At 43.9% G+C, this 16,365-nt stretch overlaps 1 protein-coding gene across 5 annotated transcripts in view; it reads left to right on the top strand.

Moving 5' to 3' along the window:
- The window catches only part of dpy19l3 (dpy-19 like C-mannosyltransferase 3), a 60,627-nt gene that overhangs the window by 24,923 nt on the left and 19,339 nt on the right, over nt 1–16,365 (top strand). For all 5 annotated transcript variants that reach the window (XM_035627343.2, XM_035627341.2, XM_035627344.2 and 2 more), the window contains 7 exons: nt 469–570; nt 1,067–1,140; nt 2,721–2,879; nt 3,968–4,096; nt 9,021–9,132; nt 10,676–10,732; nt 11,096–11,178. In XM_035627343.2, the coding sequence (XP_035483236.1) occupies nt 469–570; nt 1,067–1,140; nt 2,721–2,879; nt 3,968–4,096; nt 9,021–9,132; nt 10,676–10,732; nt 11,096–11,178 (716 nt within the window). The remainder of the gene's footprint in view (nt 1–468; nt 571–1,066; nt 1,141–2,720; nt 2,880–3,967; nt 4,097–9,020; nt 9,133–10,675; nt 10,733–11,095; nt 11,179–16,365) is intronic.

Raw genomic sequence — 16,365 nt, 5'->3', positions numbered from 1 at the left:
TAATGAAAAATGAGTTGGCCCTAGTGGGTTAGGGGTTATATCAATGTGCACCGTACATATTTTATCAACATCATCTAATTTTCATTTTTTTTTTGATGGTTGTGATAAAAAGTTTTCTTTATTTATAACTTGTGTCACACATGTCAACAGCTGATGACAAATGTGTTCAAGAAACTATTCAGAGTTGTATTCAGATTTGACAAAACGCCAAACCCTGACATTGGGATAACACATGGGGGTGCACTTGATTAAATATTATGACCCTTTTTGGGAGATAATAAATGCACCTTTAACTAAACTTGCAATGAAGAGCACAACATAACGTTGAGGAGCTGGACTGGAGATTGGTCAAGACTATTACTTTGTCCCACCTCTGGGTGAAAACACATACAGTGACTCATTGATTTTGAGTTGTGGGTTTTTTAGAGGTTGCACTGACTCTTCTCTGGTTTCTGTCTGATCCTGCAGTCTGGTCTGAAGACAGGAAGCCTGCTGGCTCGTCTGGGCAAACTCCTTCTCCACACTGCCATGGTTCTTCTCCTCACCTTCACCATCAACTACCTGGCCAAGGTGCTTTACCTCTTCTTCACCTTGCTTCTGTGTTAGATTTTTCATCTCCTTCCCTTACTCTCTCCTTTTTTTCTTTTTCTTATCCCCTCATGTGTTTTCCTTTCACCCTTCCGCTCCTTCCCTCTCTCCTGCCCCTTTCTCATACCACCTCTTATCTCCTCGCCTGTCTGCTGTGCTCTTTCATTTTCTTTTTGTTCTCTGTACCCCTCTGCCCCTTCCTCTGCTCCTCCCTCTCGTACTTTCTTCTCACCGCTGCCTCACCACCCTTGTCTTTCCCCATGTTTCACTACACTCTCCCTCGCTCACTCGACCTCCTGTCCTCCCTCCTCCTCCTGATGTATCGAAAGCTTGCAGTTAAGACGCGAGCTGACCATATGATCTCTGCTTGGTTTGTTTACTTATTTATACATCTCAGTGTGCTGATCTTTAGTCCAAACATGATGACCTTTTGTGTGTGTGTGTGTGTGTGTGTGTGTGTGTGTGTGTGTGTTTACAGAAAGCACTTCAGCTCAAATCAGACGAGCACATCTTTAAATTCATCAAGTCAAAGTTTGCCTTGGGGCCAACAAGGTATGAACACACACACACCACACACACACACACACACACACACACACACACACACAGAGGAGTCACACAACACTCACTTATAAATCCACACCTCGGCATGGGGACCTGCTCCCGCGCGTTGCATGCACAAAGTCTGCACAATCTGCACACCTCTTGACTTGATCCAGCTTGACTGTATTATTCACTAAGCACCAGCGTTGTAGCACCTGGAGTGTTAGTGCGTGTGAATAATAGATGGCGGGGTAACGCCAGCAGGCCTCCCCATCAATCAGATCGTGTGTGTGTGTGTGTGTGTGTGTGTGTGTGTGTGTGTGTGTGTGTGTGTGTGTGTGTGTGTGTGTGTGTGTGTGTGTGTGTGTGTGCTGAGCAGCTCAGTCACTGGAGAGCTGCTTTGGGGTGGCAGATAACACAGCTCGCAAACCCAGTGCCACACAACTGGCCCTTCAATTATTCAGGAGGCTTTAGGAAATGCAATGCTTACTCTCTCCCTCTATGCTCGATCACTGCCTCACCCTCTGTTCCCGTCTCTCTCGCTGGCTGAGTCTTCTTTCTTGCTCTCTTCTTCTTTTTTTTACCTCTTGAGTTTTGTTCTGTGTTTTGTGGAATCTCAATTCTCAGTTCAATTACTTATCCACATGGCTGTGCATCAGAAGCGCCGTTGTCGATGCAAAGCGCCAAACGGACAAATGTACAAAAAACAATCCAAATTTATAATTCACATCTGTGTCCCATTGTGATAATACATGCAATATATTTTGACAGTACACATTTGTGCTCCTCTTTTTCTGTCAACTAAAAGAATTAGCACTTTTCATAAGGAGGGATGGAGCTTTTATTTATTCATTGTTTCCGTTATGTCATAAATGTTTTGTCCTCCGCACAAGTTTTTCTTTATCGCTGCTTTCTGTCAAGTATGTTTCTGGTTTGTTTCGCGTAATTGGAAGAACTGGGCTGTATACTTCACTGTAACGACCTCATCTTGATTTGATTGTGGATGATTGGAACCAAGACGTGCTTCAAAACTGGCTTAAAAAGTTGAAAGAGTTGCTAGAATAAGAGAACAACAAGTCTTATAGGCCAGAACTGTGAACTAGCAGTTGAAAATAACTCGACTGGCTTCAGTTGACAGGGAACTGCTGATAATTAGGATAAGTTCACGTTGGATTTACAAATTAGTTCTGTAACTACATTCAATTAATTTCTCCTTGATTGCTCTTTCTCAGACTTCTTCCTCGTTTCTTAATTTTTTTTTGGGGGGGGGGGTTTCTTTCTTCAAAAGAATCCACAAGACTTGTGATTTGTGGTTTTGCGCCACGTGAATAGAATTTGAGCATGGGAAGTCAGCACGCGTACGGCCTGCAGAAACAAGCCTCATGCATAGACACAAGAGAAGATGGTGCTTGATGCGCTGATACTCGAGTGACGACCACAGCAAAGAGTGTTGAGAAACACCACAAAAAAAAGTGTACCACTGATAGTTAAAACTCTTTTCTCTTCCCTGTGTCATTCTCTCTTCTCTCTCTCTACCCCCCCCCCCCCCCATCACCCCTGGCCTTTGTTTTTCACCTCCCCTCCTGCAGGGATTTCGACGCCAGTCTGTATTTGTGTGAAGAGGCCTTCGGCTTGCTGCCCTTCGACACACTGGAGCGACTGGCCGGTACCCTCCTGCTGTACCCCTACGTCCTCACACTGCTGCTGCTCGGTGGCATGATGGCAGTGAGCGCACTGCACAACCTCAGGTAGGTGATGGCTGGAGAGGGAAGTTCTCACATATTTTGGAGGAGGAGGAATATTGTATCATACTGATGATATTGAAACGAATCTGAGAGTTGGAAAGTAGAGCCCAACACATAAGGGATGAAAGTTTTTTCAATATGCAATCTACGTATATTGTAAACACCACGCTTCCACTAGCAATGTAGGAAGCACAGAAAAAAAAAAAATAGGGAATCAGTACACAAAGTTCTCATTTATTTTCTTAATTAGTTTTGTAACTTTCTTGGTTCGAAAAGATTAATTGTGCAAGAAGGTCAGTTTAGCACCTTGTTTCATCCAGTAATAAGCATTTAATCGTCAAATTTGGCAGCGGTGAACAACACCGTGTGCATTCTAATGAGGAGAAGTTGAAGAAAAGAGGTAGTGGAGTGTAGAGGAATGGAAAAGTTTCAGACCATCCACGGAACAAATGGAGTTTCATCTCAGGAGGGGACATCAGGGATGGGCGGAACCCCAGTCACAGTGGCCGTCACCAGCCCCATGTCTCCGCACCACATCACTGCGGCGGTGCCATTGCCGCTTCACGCTCTGTAAGACATTTCCGCAGCTGCCTCCCTAAGCTTCATTTGCCTGCGGTGCAAGGCGAGGGGCCGCGGTGAGCTAAACACATTAGCATATCACCTGGCCCTCTGCAGTTGGAGGGCCAGAATACTAACCTTATAGAACAAAGGGCTGTTTGCCAATTCAGGAATTAATGTAATCCCGTTTACCCCGCCTCACCTCGCAGGAAGAGACAATCTGGATTTGTAGTCAAACGGAAGCCGGCGTCCATCTGATTCTGTGTGGGACGGAGAATTGTGCGAGTGACATCGCTGCCCTCGGGCCTTTCTCTTGTTTCCCTGCGTGCAGTGGCTTCCCATCAGTGTGTGCCTGTTTGTGCACAGAACAGCAACTGAGCTATTGGAATCTGAAGAACAGCGGCTGAAATCTGAATGATGTAGATTCCACCCACTCCCCCCTTTCTACTGCTCTGCTCAAGTGTCTGGCTGTAATGTTTTATGCATCGCTATTGTCTTTTTTTGTCTTACTGCCTTTTGTTGTTCCCCTGCAGGCCTAAAGGAGTATCAGCTGAGGAGAGGAAAGGCGCAGGAGAAGGGCATGAGGCGGCTCTCCGTCCAGATGTGGCGTATAATCTGTTGCATACGCTGTTCTACGGCCTCCTGGCTTTCAGCACCATGAGGTGAGCCCTCGCCCACGCACATGTTGTCTAAATTCAGGATCATATATATGCAGATACGTCTTGACTGCTTGATTGCGAACGGTCGTGGGCAGATTTTTAAATACAAGTGCTTTTCACCAAGTGTTTGAATGGTCCACTTCAGCCTTGATCAACCTGCCACATCATCCTGCAGTGCTTCAGTCTCTCAGACTGTGACATGACTCACAGCAGGAACAGAAAGAGTGGACTCGGCTGGACACCTCATCATTTCTACTCTGATCTACACTGTGTGGTGGACACATCTGAAATTTGAAACTCTCTTGTAGTTATTTGTTCCACACAATTGACTGTTGACACAACTGACCCTTGGTTGCTACACCTGTCAACATTGCACGTATGCAGTTTTCTAGGACAGTACGTTTTGAAAGAAAGGGTCTGTTGGTTCTGCGAATCGATTATCTATCTTTGATTAGCTTGTTAAAAAGCTAACGTTAACTCGCTAAATTGGTTGAAAATCTGACTTTCGGTAGTCCCAGCTGAATGCTTTCCAGAATTTCCCAATTTGGGATCAATAAAGTAAATCTTTCTGTCAGAAGTGACGTTAAAACAAAATGCAAAATGCAGTAACTAAAGATTAAAAGGAAAACAAAAAAGACCTACAGTCTTTCAGGTACCAAAAGGGACAAAAGCATAATCAAAACAGGAACGCAAAACGAGCAAGAGGAATCCATCCATTATCGATACTGCTTAATCCATTAATGGAGCCAATCCACTGCACTGGCATTGGACAAGAGGCGAGTTCACCCTGGAAAGGTCACCAACGTATCGCAGGGCCACATACAGAGACGGACAACCATTCACTCTCACATTCACACCAATTTAGAGTCTCCAATCAACCTGACCCCCGGTCTGCATGTCTTTGCACTGTGGGAGTGAGCCGTAGAGAACCCACGCATTCATGGGGAGGAACATGCAAACTCCGGACTCTGGAACTGGAGCAACTGACAAAGGGAACCATAGAGACTATATACACAAGGTGGGCGGGGCTGACAGGTGCGACAAATTAGCAACAGGTGCAGACAATCACCAATAGATTTACTTATTAAAACCACAATCACAGCAGAACACAAGGAAATGTTGAGTGACCGACAAGAGACAGTGAAATAGGAAGTGCAGCAACAAACTACAAAGTAAAACAGGAAATTGCAAACTTCATACAAAAAAAATACGAGGGATAACTAAGTAACTCAACAGAGACACACAAGGAATGCAAATCAAGGGAACAATTAAAAAAAAACGACTCCACAAGAACTAAAGAGAAACTTTCTTTGGGGGAAGAATCATGCTTTTCAGACCAAGTTATGTAATATCATGAGGGGGGGGAAATTACTTTTTGTTTTTTTTGTGTACTTTGCTTTGAACATTACAACAGATAATGCTTTATGATGTGCTCTAACCAATGCATTTGGCAATTTTACACGATCCGGGGCAATGTGGCCTGAGATTGAGTGTAAACTTCCCCAAATCTGACAAAAAGCCGCACAGACGTTGGCCTAATCCCTGAGAGCGTCCTGCTGGCTTTCACACTGTGAGGAAATACTAAATAGTTGTTGTTTTTATAGTAACCTGTAACACCAAAAGGAAATGTAGTTGGTTTATGATGTGCCCAGCTACCACTATAGGCAGTTAGCGAACATTGTTCTATTAGCAGCATACGTCAAGAGCTGATACACACACACACACACACACACACACACACTCTTATATCAACTACTTACACTTTCTGCTCCTGAGTGTTTGGAGAATGCAAACCTTGGTCACTCACAGCTAACTTTGTGAAAACCCTTGGGAGCTAAATTGTAAACCCACAAACAGAAAAGGGCTCTGTAGATGCCTGGGCCAAAGTAGGTCTGGGTTAAAAGAAAAAAAGCCTGGCAGAAGAATGAGTATGCCCCTGTGGAAGGTGGATCCACATGTGTAAGTAGTTTGGAGTCGGTGGGAATCTGTAACACCAAAAGCAAAGTAATTGACTGCTGAGCCTCGGGCTGTTTGGCTTGTTTTTTGGTTTTTGGCACGGTCACTCTGTGTCTCAGGCAGACAGGCTACTTTATGGGCTTGGTCCAAAGGTTTCACACAAAGCAGAAGTCTTTATTGGAGGAGATAGAGGAGAATGTCTGCTCTCCGAGGATATGAGACGCATGCTTTGTTTAGTTTTTTTCACTGTTCTAGCTAGTAAGATATGCTGTCTTAGTTTTTTTTTACTGTTGAATTTCATCTGATTTAGGCAGAACTTAAGAACAAGGATATTTGCACGTTTGCTGTTTATTTAATTATAATCAGAGGAAAAAAAGAAAACTATAGGCTTGGTAATGTCTGGTTAATGTAAAATATATCATCTTGTGTAACAAGGTTTTCAGCCGTCCAAGGCACCAAGGCTGAACAGAAATATCTGTCTTGTTGGCGGACTTTTTCACGTCCAGCCACTCGGAGTTTTCGCTCTCCTTGCTGGCAGCTCTGAGCGCTGCCGGGACATGCTTTTTCTCATTTGTCAAATCAGAAGAATGAGCACCAAACAGTATGGCAACAGCAACTGCCTCAATTTTCCAGACTGTGGCGTCTCCTCTTTTTGGACGGAGTCTGTGCTCTCTACTTAGTTTTTTTTGTGTTAAATATAAACTTTAATTATTTAAAGCCCCCCTCCACTCAAAAAGTGTTTTTCTCTTGTTCCTGTCCTCTTAAATATCGGACATTGGCTATTGGGACTTGCATCTGAGCACATTTTGTCTTCACATTGAAATTCAAAAGAATCCTGGCAAGCTAGATTAAGTATGTCACACAGACCAATCGCTGTCGAATATGCAAATGTAGACAAAGAAACCGGAAACTTCCAGTGCTCGCAGAGGCAGCGCATCCACGAGAGGACGGCAGGTGTCAACAGACAGTTAGAGTTAGCATTAGCAGTTAAATTTTATGGCTGAATCTCACCGATGTTGCTGCTAGCCATCTTGTTGCGCGCATTTTTTCCACCGGTCAACCTAATGCAGTGTTTACCCTACCATTGAATTGGGGGGGCACCCCGCCCCTGCAACGGGAGCCCCAGCCCTCCATGAAAAGTCAAATCAATTTCGATTCAAAAACAAAAAAATAAATTGTGTTGGGTGTTCCGCCCATCAGTGATGCTGAGTGTGGTCAGTGGTTTAAGAGGTGAAACAGGATCAAATATATTCTTTTGCTTTACTTTATGGTGGTAGCATATCTTTTTAAAGTGCATTCAGTCAGGCATACAGCATTGCATTTGGCTTATTGGTATCACACCTCTCCTGTGGCACACAGTTCTTCCCATCTTAAGTATAACCAGCCTTCCAGACCTGACTCATAGCTTTAAAGCTACAGTGTGTAATATTTAGAAGAACTTATTTACAGAAATGAAATATATATTGTCCATAACTATGTGTTCATATATGTATATTCACCGCTTTGTCAACTCTGAATGAGTTAAATATGGTTACATGAGGTGGACCCGACCTCTGTGTGAGTCGCTATGTCTGCTACGTGGTGTTGAATACGGTTGCAAAAAAGGGTCCAAAATACGCCGCGGTCACGTTGAATATTTAGCGCTGCCGCAAACCAGAAATGGAATCAGCGCTGCGCCACCATAAAGTGTCCCTGTCGGTTGCTCAGTTGGTTGCGGTTTGCGACTTTACCACCAGATGCCGCCCTGAAAATTACACATTTGGACCTTAATCCTCATCATAAGTGTCAAGCGTTTGTCCTTGCTTGGCAGCAACACGACATTTCCTGGGTTGGGGCATTAAGTATAATCGTCTTTAAATGTAGAGTCTTTGTGATGAGTTTCAAGAAAATCACAGATATTACAGTCGCCTGTATTTAAGAAAACCTACAATTATGCAGGCAAAAAACTAAACAAAACAAAAGTTTCTGGTGTCCGTTATGAGTTATTCTGCTATCTGTTTTATTCATAGCAACGTGGTTTTCACAGTTTCACTCAAGTAGATTAATTTGAACAAGAAAATTGAGAGCAGTATGATCAGTAGCTGGTTCACTCTGTGCATGGAAATGTTGCATTTGGTGTTTTCGTGGTGACCTGAGTATATGTGGAATGGCATGTGATATACAGTACATTGGAAACATGCCGTTCATACAGTGCATTCCTGTTAACGTCAGGACTTAGAGGACTTCGCACAGCAGAGTCAGAAATTTCTTAACACGGCAGCAGCCAGGGATATAGTGCAGAAGCAGGCACCCTTGATTTCAGCACTTTCTCTAAAATGCTGATTAAGAGAGAACGGCAAGAAGTGCAGGAAGCCATTTGTTTCTGTCACACAGCTCCTTTGCATTAAAGGGGGGAAAAAAACGGTATTGAGATTTATTTCGGCGAGGCTGCGCCTCTCCTCCGTGCCACCTCCTCTCTTTCCTCTCACGGCTCCGTCTCTGCACCCGTCAACTATTTTTCAGCTCATTTCATTCTCTCGGCCCTCTCTCCTCTCTGTTTAATCTCTCTCCCATTAAAACTGTAATTCATGTGGTTTGGATCAGAATAGATCTTGGATAATGACGCCGTGCTCTCGACACTGAATCAAGTTTAACCACTCTGGATCCATTTCATTAAAGTATACTAAGTCTCCCGCTAAACTGAAGACAGTGCGGTTGTCATGTGTGAATTTAATGCGGCCGTACTCGCTGAGGGGATGTGAAGTGCAAGTATTGAAGTTGGAGAGCGGCGTTTTTACCTGCTCTGTAATCTGCCTGCCCTTGTATCATGGAGGTCAGGACTGACTCTCGTATTTTCTCTGGTACTTCACCACCACTTGAGATGTATAATTAGCGAAATTTTACCTTGGCGAAAACATGTGCTCAAAAAAAATCTTTTTTTAACAGCTTACGCCAACTGATATTTCCTCTCTCTCCCACTCTTCACGCCCAGGATGAAGTACATATGGACGGGCCACATGTGTGCGGTGGCAGCCTATGGTGTGTGCGGGACAGAGTTGTGGACTCCACTTCTCACCACTCTGCGCTGCAACAGCAAAGTCATGGTAGGAGTTTCCACCTCCAAACATCTAAAGGTTGGATATGAAAAGGCCCATATTTGACTTTGAGAACTGTGTTCACTGTACAGGTCATTGGCTGGGTCATTTCATTCATTTACTTATAAAGACGTTGTTACAAAAGCTGTTATTATTAACAGATAATTTTAAAGTGATGAGTACACTAACAGCAACTAACAGTTATTATCATCATCGATTAATCTGACGCTAATTTTCTCGATTGATCGATTAGTTGTTTGGTCCATAAAATGTTGTAAAATGTCGGTCCTGTTTGCCAAACCCCAACATGATGTTTTGTTTTGTACACACACCAAAGATATTCAGTTCACTGTCATAGAGGAGAAAAGAAACCAGAAAAATACACGTGGTAAAATAATTTTAAAACAGGATGTGTCAGATGTTGGGTTTTCTGTCCATATTCGTAAATGCTCTTATGGAAAGTATCACACAATGTTGGTGTTGGGAAAGGTACAGTTCAACCATCGGCCCTGCGCTTCTGGCCACTGGGTAACCACACCGTGCAAACACATAAAAACAAACTCATGGAATGTTTTTCAGCAAGTGAATATAGACTTTCCTTTCCATCTCAGTTTGTTAACGAGATCCTGTCTGGCAGGGGGCATTGGCCTTAGTCCGAGCAACCTCACATTGACAGGCCACCTTTTCTAACCTTTTCTTCCGTCCAGGGGAATTTTAAGTGTATTTTTTTTCTCGGTCAGGTTTATTTTATATTTTTTTCAGTTTCCCTGATCCAGCAGAAGCCTTCGTTGCTGAAGTGCATTAAATGATAACCAAGGCGCTGGGTATCATTTGAAATGCTTAAATACAAGCACACTGTCTGGACTCTGAGTATCAGCACTTCTTTCACTATCTTCGTTTTAGGAGTATAAACACGATTTGCCCTAAAAACCTTGCTTTCAATCAACAGAACACCTACATGCATCAGTGTCTTATCAGGTGTTTGCCTAAATGAAATATAGTGTAAGATGAGTCGTTATTTTGATCAGCATATGATCAAATCAATGAATTAGTGAACAAGACTATGCTATGCCAGCTTCTGATACCTGACAGGCTTTTTACACTGAAAACTCACATCATCAGCCCATCACCAGTCTCACTTTGAGACATTTTGAAAGATACAATATTTTTCCATTTTGATGATTTGCTTTATGTTATGATTGGATATAGCATCTTTGCGCACTTGGAAGAGCACTATATATTATTATTTTTGCTGCCTCGTGACCAGTTGGATCTGAATCCACAGCCTCGACCCTGTCTGATTACTCGTGGGGCCACTAGGTGTCAGTGTGGTCACGACATGACACCAGCACCCATCACATGAGAAATGTTACTCTCGGGGTGCAACGCTGCCCCGTCTCTCTTTTATCTCTGTGTTATTTCTCTCTCTCTCTCTCTATGTGTGTGCTTGTCTTCATTTCGGTTATGTCTCTGTCTGACTCTCACTCTCTGTGCCTCTGATACGATTATATTTTCATTTCATTAGAGCTGTTTTCTTTCTCTCATTCCCCAGCTACGCCTTGTCAGATATGCAGTTCCGCTGGCAATGATCGGGTGCCTGTATTACAAGGTATGCCGTTTTCCTGGTGCTTTGGGTTCATCAACGTGTTGTCGGCCTCGTTACAGAGTTGGGGCACTCTGTGCAAACGAGGTGCGACGATATTAAGAAAAATGGAAAATGCCGAAATGGGAGTTGCAGAAGAAAATGACAGCATTTGAATGGAGGCTTAACAGGATTCCGAAGTCATTGCTTCCCTTTAATTTATTTTGGCAACTGGAAGAGTCTAAATGGCTGTCATATCCACTGTCATATGGAGTGCCATGATGAGATTTCGTTCAAGATATATCAGTAGCTGTCATATTCTGCTTCACAGCCTCAATGAACACTAACACTGGGGGCTTTCATCACCTGTCTCTGTCTGCTTCCCTTTAGTTCTGGCCCAAGCTGATGGAGGAGTTATCAGAACTGAGGGAGTTTTATGATCCAGACACTGTGGAGCTCATGACCTGGATTAGGTACACACACACACACAAACACACACACACACACACACACACACACACACACACACACAGAAAAAATCCAGAGCACACATCAAACTGAAGCAAATCTGATTAGCTTGTTTCCGCAGATCAAGTTTCACTTTGCCTGATGCCCTTGTGGATTAGTCTGTGCGAATGTGCAAGCGTACGGGCGCGCGCGTGTGTCTACATGTGTATCTGCACTTGTTTGCGTGGGAGACTTGCCGATGAGTGATGAGAGCCGATGGGTCTCCATGAATAAGACATGGGGATGCTGGAAAGGACCCAGCTGTTGGCAGAGCCCGAACACACCTCGGGGGTGTCTCTGTGGCCGGGCTTTCGATCAAGAGCATCAGCCTGATGGGATCAGAGATGGAGCTGTGATTCGGAATGGCTCTGTCCCACGGCTGCTCGGTGTGTGTCTTTGCGTTTGCACATCTGTGTGTGTGTGTGTGTGTGTGTGTGTGTGTGTGTGTCACTTTCAGGTCAGATGGGGTGCAGTGAAGGTCAAGAGGTCATGTTGCATATCATCAATGTGACAATGCAGCTCATCACATCACATGTAGTCTGCCCCTGTCCACAACCAAAAAAACAATACATGAAATATTAATCACATGAGCAAAAAACAAACATTGAATCATTGGCATCAGTGAGAAGAAGACTTCCAGTTATTGTGCTCCGGTGTTGGAGGAAGTTTCACATCCATAATTCAGTGAGCATGAGTTTTTTGTTTGTTTGTTTGCCAAAGCCCACGTCCTACACACAGTCATATTCATGTGCCGTCTAAAACAGAACCAGTGTGAGCCAAGGGGGGGGGGGGGGGTTCCAACCACTGATATGCTGTAAATGAGGGCTAACACCTCCTGAGTCGACTGAGATTCCTCAAGTTTTTGTTGTTTTTTTGTCTCCTCACTTTCATGCTGTTCTCCAAGGTAAAAATAATTCCACTGCCTCGAGTTGTCCTGTCGCTCGGTGAAAATGTCTGCCATGGGCACAGGCAGCAGCGAACGTGGACCCAGTGTGAGTCTGAGCGAGATGGAGGCGGCTGCCAGGCCAGGCTCCGAGGCGACGCTTCCTTCTTGCCTTTTTTGCTTAGAAAGCCGCAAATTTTAAGGCTCAAGGCTACTAAATACGTTACTGGTGTAGTTAGCGCTCATTAGCTCGGGGGGGGGGGGGGGTTAATTTGGCACGTCTACTGCAGCATATCACAGGAACGTTGCCGTTGTCCTGAACATCCCGCCAATCCCTGTTCAGAAATCTGGCACTTCAATAAAGCTTTGACAAAAGTAACAAATAGTCCAATATTCATGTTGTGGCCAAATCGGAGCTGACTGACAAAATCCACAATCGTTTGTTTTTTGACGTTGCTACTGTTTTGTACCAAAGTGAATAATTTAAAAAATAATTTGTCTTTCCTCCTGTTTTTCTTGTCAAGATGACAAATCATTTTTTAGACAAGATTTTGATAATTGGCTAAAACTCAAAAAAAATCTAATAATTTGAGTTTAGATTCAGCTCTTTCCCATGTTCGCATCTGCACTGAATAAGTCATGATTCAAAGCTCATTAACTCCATCCGATCATCATCAGCATTAATAAACTGAGTGGACCAGATGTGATTTTTAAGAAATGGCCAATTCTGCTTCTGATCCCATTAGTCAGAGAGTGGAATGGCACGGAGAGGGTACGAGAGAGACAGAGAGAGAGCGATGGATGGCGAGACAGACGAGGAGGGGTTTGGGTTTTTGAATGTATTTGTGTGCGACATGGGCTCCCCTTCCCTCTGGAGCTAATCCCATTAGGCTCTGAGGATTAGGAGCCTAGAATTACCTTGGTTGGGGCTGAGAGCAGGGTGGAGCGCCGCGCCGCGCAGCTTCTTGCTGCCGCTCTAATTACATTCCGGACGAAATTGTTGAGATGGGGAAGGGGGCTCATGCTAGGCTGTATTCTCCAGCTGACTTGGGGCCGAGGCTGTTTTGTTTTATGTATAAAGGTCACAGGAGTGTCTCAAACTGGGGTGTAATTACAGTAGTGGGCAGGACATAGACAGACGCGTGCATTTAGAAGAGAGTATATGTTTGGGGGCAGTAAAGCTGTCAGGAAGACATTTTAATATATAGCTGCAGGGGATTATGCTGCATGTATGAGTCATGCATAAGTGATAAAGGTTGCAAATATTCTGAAAATGACTTAATGTGGCCTGTTGGGGAAAAACCAGAGGAAAATTCTGAGCTTTCTGCTTCAGTTTGTCTGTTTTTTAACGAGGATGAAATGTCTAGTGAGGATAACATGTTTCAGAAGAGTCCCCTTGATACCAATTATCATTTCTACGGAGAGTATCCAAAATCAGAATCAAGATTGAGTAAAGCAAAGAATGAAGATGTTAGTTTAAATTACAGTTTATGTGATGGGTTTAGGGTCAGATTAGAGGTAAAGAGGCTCTCACGGCTAATGATACATGTCCTCGGCCCTCAGGAGCTTAGAAACGTGTGTTAAGACGGCTCGATGAGGGGATTAGCATAATTCACCGGCCAGTCATTCGTTAAACCTGGGCTTCACGGGTTGGAAGAATTAAGATGCAGGTTAATGCGATAGCAGCTAGTAGAAGTTCATCTGTATTGTTACACAACCATAACTCACAAGTTCCCACCGATAACAGCCGTTGGCCGATACTCCGTTCTAATGGACAGTCAGTAAATCAATTGCGGTGCCCCGGCCTCCAACTGTGAGTTATAATTGCAAATTTGCAGTTTGTGAAGTCACCAATATCGCATCTGGGCCTCTTTGCTTTTTTTCCTCTATCTATATCTTTACCTCTTCCCCGAGTTGCACAGTTGTGTTGCGAAAGCAGCGCGGCGTCAGTCAAGCAAAGGCTTACAAAAACCGAAGCAGTGATTAGCAGGAGCTCCGTGGCTCCTGCTCTCCGACGTGTGAACGCGGTGTCGGGCGCGAAGAGTTGGAGGCAGTGCGAGTGTAACACGCGCAGCATAGAGAGGATCATCTTAAGCTCGTGAGCACGTTTAATATAAACAGTTGCTTTCTCAGACTGTCAGGTGTCACAGATAACCACAGTCCACACAGTAGTGTCATGCAACGCACTGTAGTCTGGAGCTGGCGTAGGCAGCAAAGTTCACATGTCACATTTTGTCAGTAGAGAAAAGAACCAGGCGCTGGTTTTAGAGCATTTAGAATTTTAGTAGTATATTATTAGATTTGTTTGTTTTCACAATCAAACAATCAATCAATCAAAATGTAACTTAAAGTGTAAAATCACCATTTGAAATGTTCTCGATGCACTTTACAATTTAAAGTACCATTTAAAATAACAGATAACCATAAGACAATTGAACAACATTAAGACAGTTATTATAAAGCAATGAAAATAAAAATAGAAACAACATAAAATACATACATAAAACGTTTTTTTGTAATAAGTGATGATGTTTGTCGGCTAAAATATAATGAGTAGAGGTGGGTTTTCAATCTGGATTTAAAATGATCTACTGACTGAGCGTCTTTGACATGTAGTGGGAGGATGTTCCAGAGAAGAGGTGCACGGAATGAAAATACTCTGTGACCAACTGATTTTTTGTGTACTCGTGGAATGGCTAGGAGACCAGCGAAGGGGGGGTGCACGTGTATATGATGTTATAAGCTCAGTTAAAAATGGCGGCGCAAGTCCATGCAGGGCCTTATATGTTCAAAGAAGAACCTTATAATCATGTCTGGCTTGAACTGGGAGCCAGTGGAGAGAGGCCAGAACGGGTGTTATGTGATCATATTTCTGGCTGCAGCATTCTGAGCAAGTTAAAGACCTCTAGGAGAACAATTTGGAAGATCAGAAAACAGGACATTACAATAATCAAGTCTTGACGACGCAAATGCATGAATTATAGTTTCAGCATCACGCGACGATAGCATTGGTCGAATTTCGGCAATATTACCAATGGGAAAAAATGCTGTCTTGTACCAACCGTAACATTTGTCCTTTTGTATTCACTTCTCCACTGGCACAGATGTGATATTTTCCAAAAACACATAGCAGCCACTTGTTTTCTCCCATTAAACAGCACCCATCATACATATTTCATCAGAGAAAGAGGTCATCCGATAATACTCTGTAGAGCTGCGTCTCCGTCGTCTGAGCCATTTTTGTATATTTTTAAGGATAAGGATTCCTTGTTTCTCTTCCTCCTCCTCCCCCTCTTCCCCCTCTGGGTCGAGATGTTCAGCTTGTGGTCGGGAATTACGAAGGCTGGAGTGGGATATTAGCAGTGAGAGCTTTGACGGCAGTTGTGCCGCAAATTCAGGGAGCTCCTCTGGCCACTTCGGCGCGGAGACCCGTTCGGAGAAGGAACAGGCGGCCGTCAGAGGAGTCAGCGCATTTGACTGAAGGGCACAAACAGTGTTTATCCCACAAGACTGCACTCTCTAACAAGAAAAGAGAGGTGGTCGCTTTCTAAAAGACCATTATGACCATGCCAGAAAATGATGGGCCCTTTTTCTGATCTGACACCTCTATGGGTAACGTCTGCTCACACCAGCTGAGCACACTGAGCACCGGCCTTAGCCTCTAGCCACCACGGTTAACCAGACGACGGTGCTTCGGACGTTCACACAGACACCATTTCTATCTTCATGCCATCGGCTCTGCCAACTCTCGTGCTTCTGAATGGAAACTTTATCCGTCGAGTTCATTACATATTTGTAGCCTCACCACACAGCAGCAGGAACAACATTAGTGTCTCCAAATTGAGAGGAGGCTGTGCGTAAGTTGTATTCTCTTTCCATCTCTTCTATTCATCAAGGACCAGGCTGGAAATAAGTCGTAGAAATTCCTACAGGCTGACTTTTTGTATCTCTTCAAAAAATCGTAATACGTTGGTGAAATATGGAGCTGATCCCGTGTAGACTCAATGATATTTCTGCTAAAGCATTTTGGCCTGCCTCCCTTTGGATCTGAATAATTCCATGCTAATTCTGCCTTTCCTCCCTCTCCCTCTCCTTATTTTGGAGAGCTCTTTCATTGTGTCCATGTGTCTGTCTTATTGAAACAAATGACTTTATCCATTCTTAGGGCACACGTGCCACTATTCATCTGCATATTAATCCGTCAGCCGACTCCCGCTCGGCTCTCTCAGTGAAACTGCATCCTCGCCGTCTTCTCTTTTACGTTCTCTGC

This window comes from Scophthalmus maximus, chromosome 4, assembly GCF_022379125.1.
Source record: "Scophthalmus maximus strain ysfricsl-2021 chromosome 4, ASM2237912v1, whole genome shotgun sequence".
Classification (NCBI taxonomy): Eukaryota; Metazoa; Chordata; class Actinopteri; order Pleuronectiformes; family Scophthalmidae; genus Scophthalmus; species Scophthalmus maximus.
This window is presented reverse-complemented; position numbering and strand designations above follow the sequence as displayed.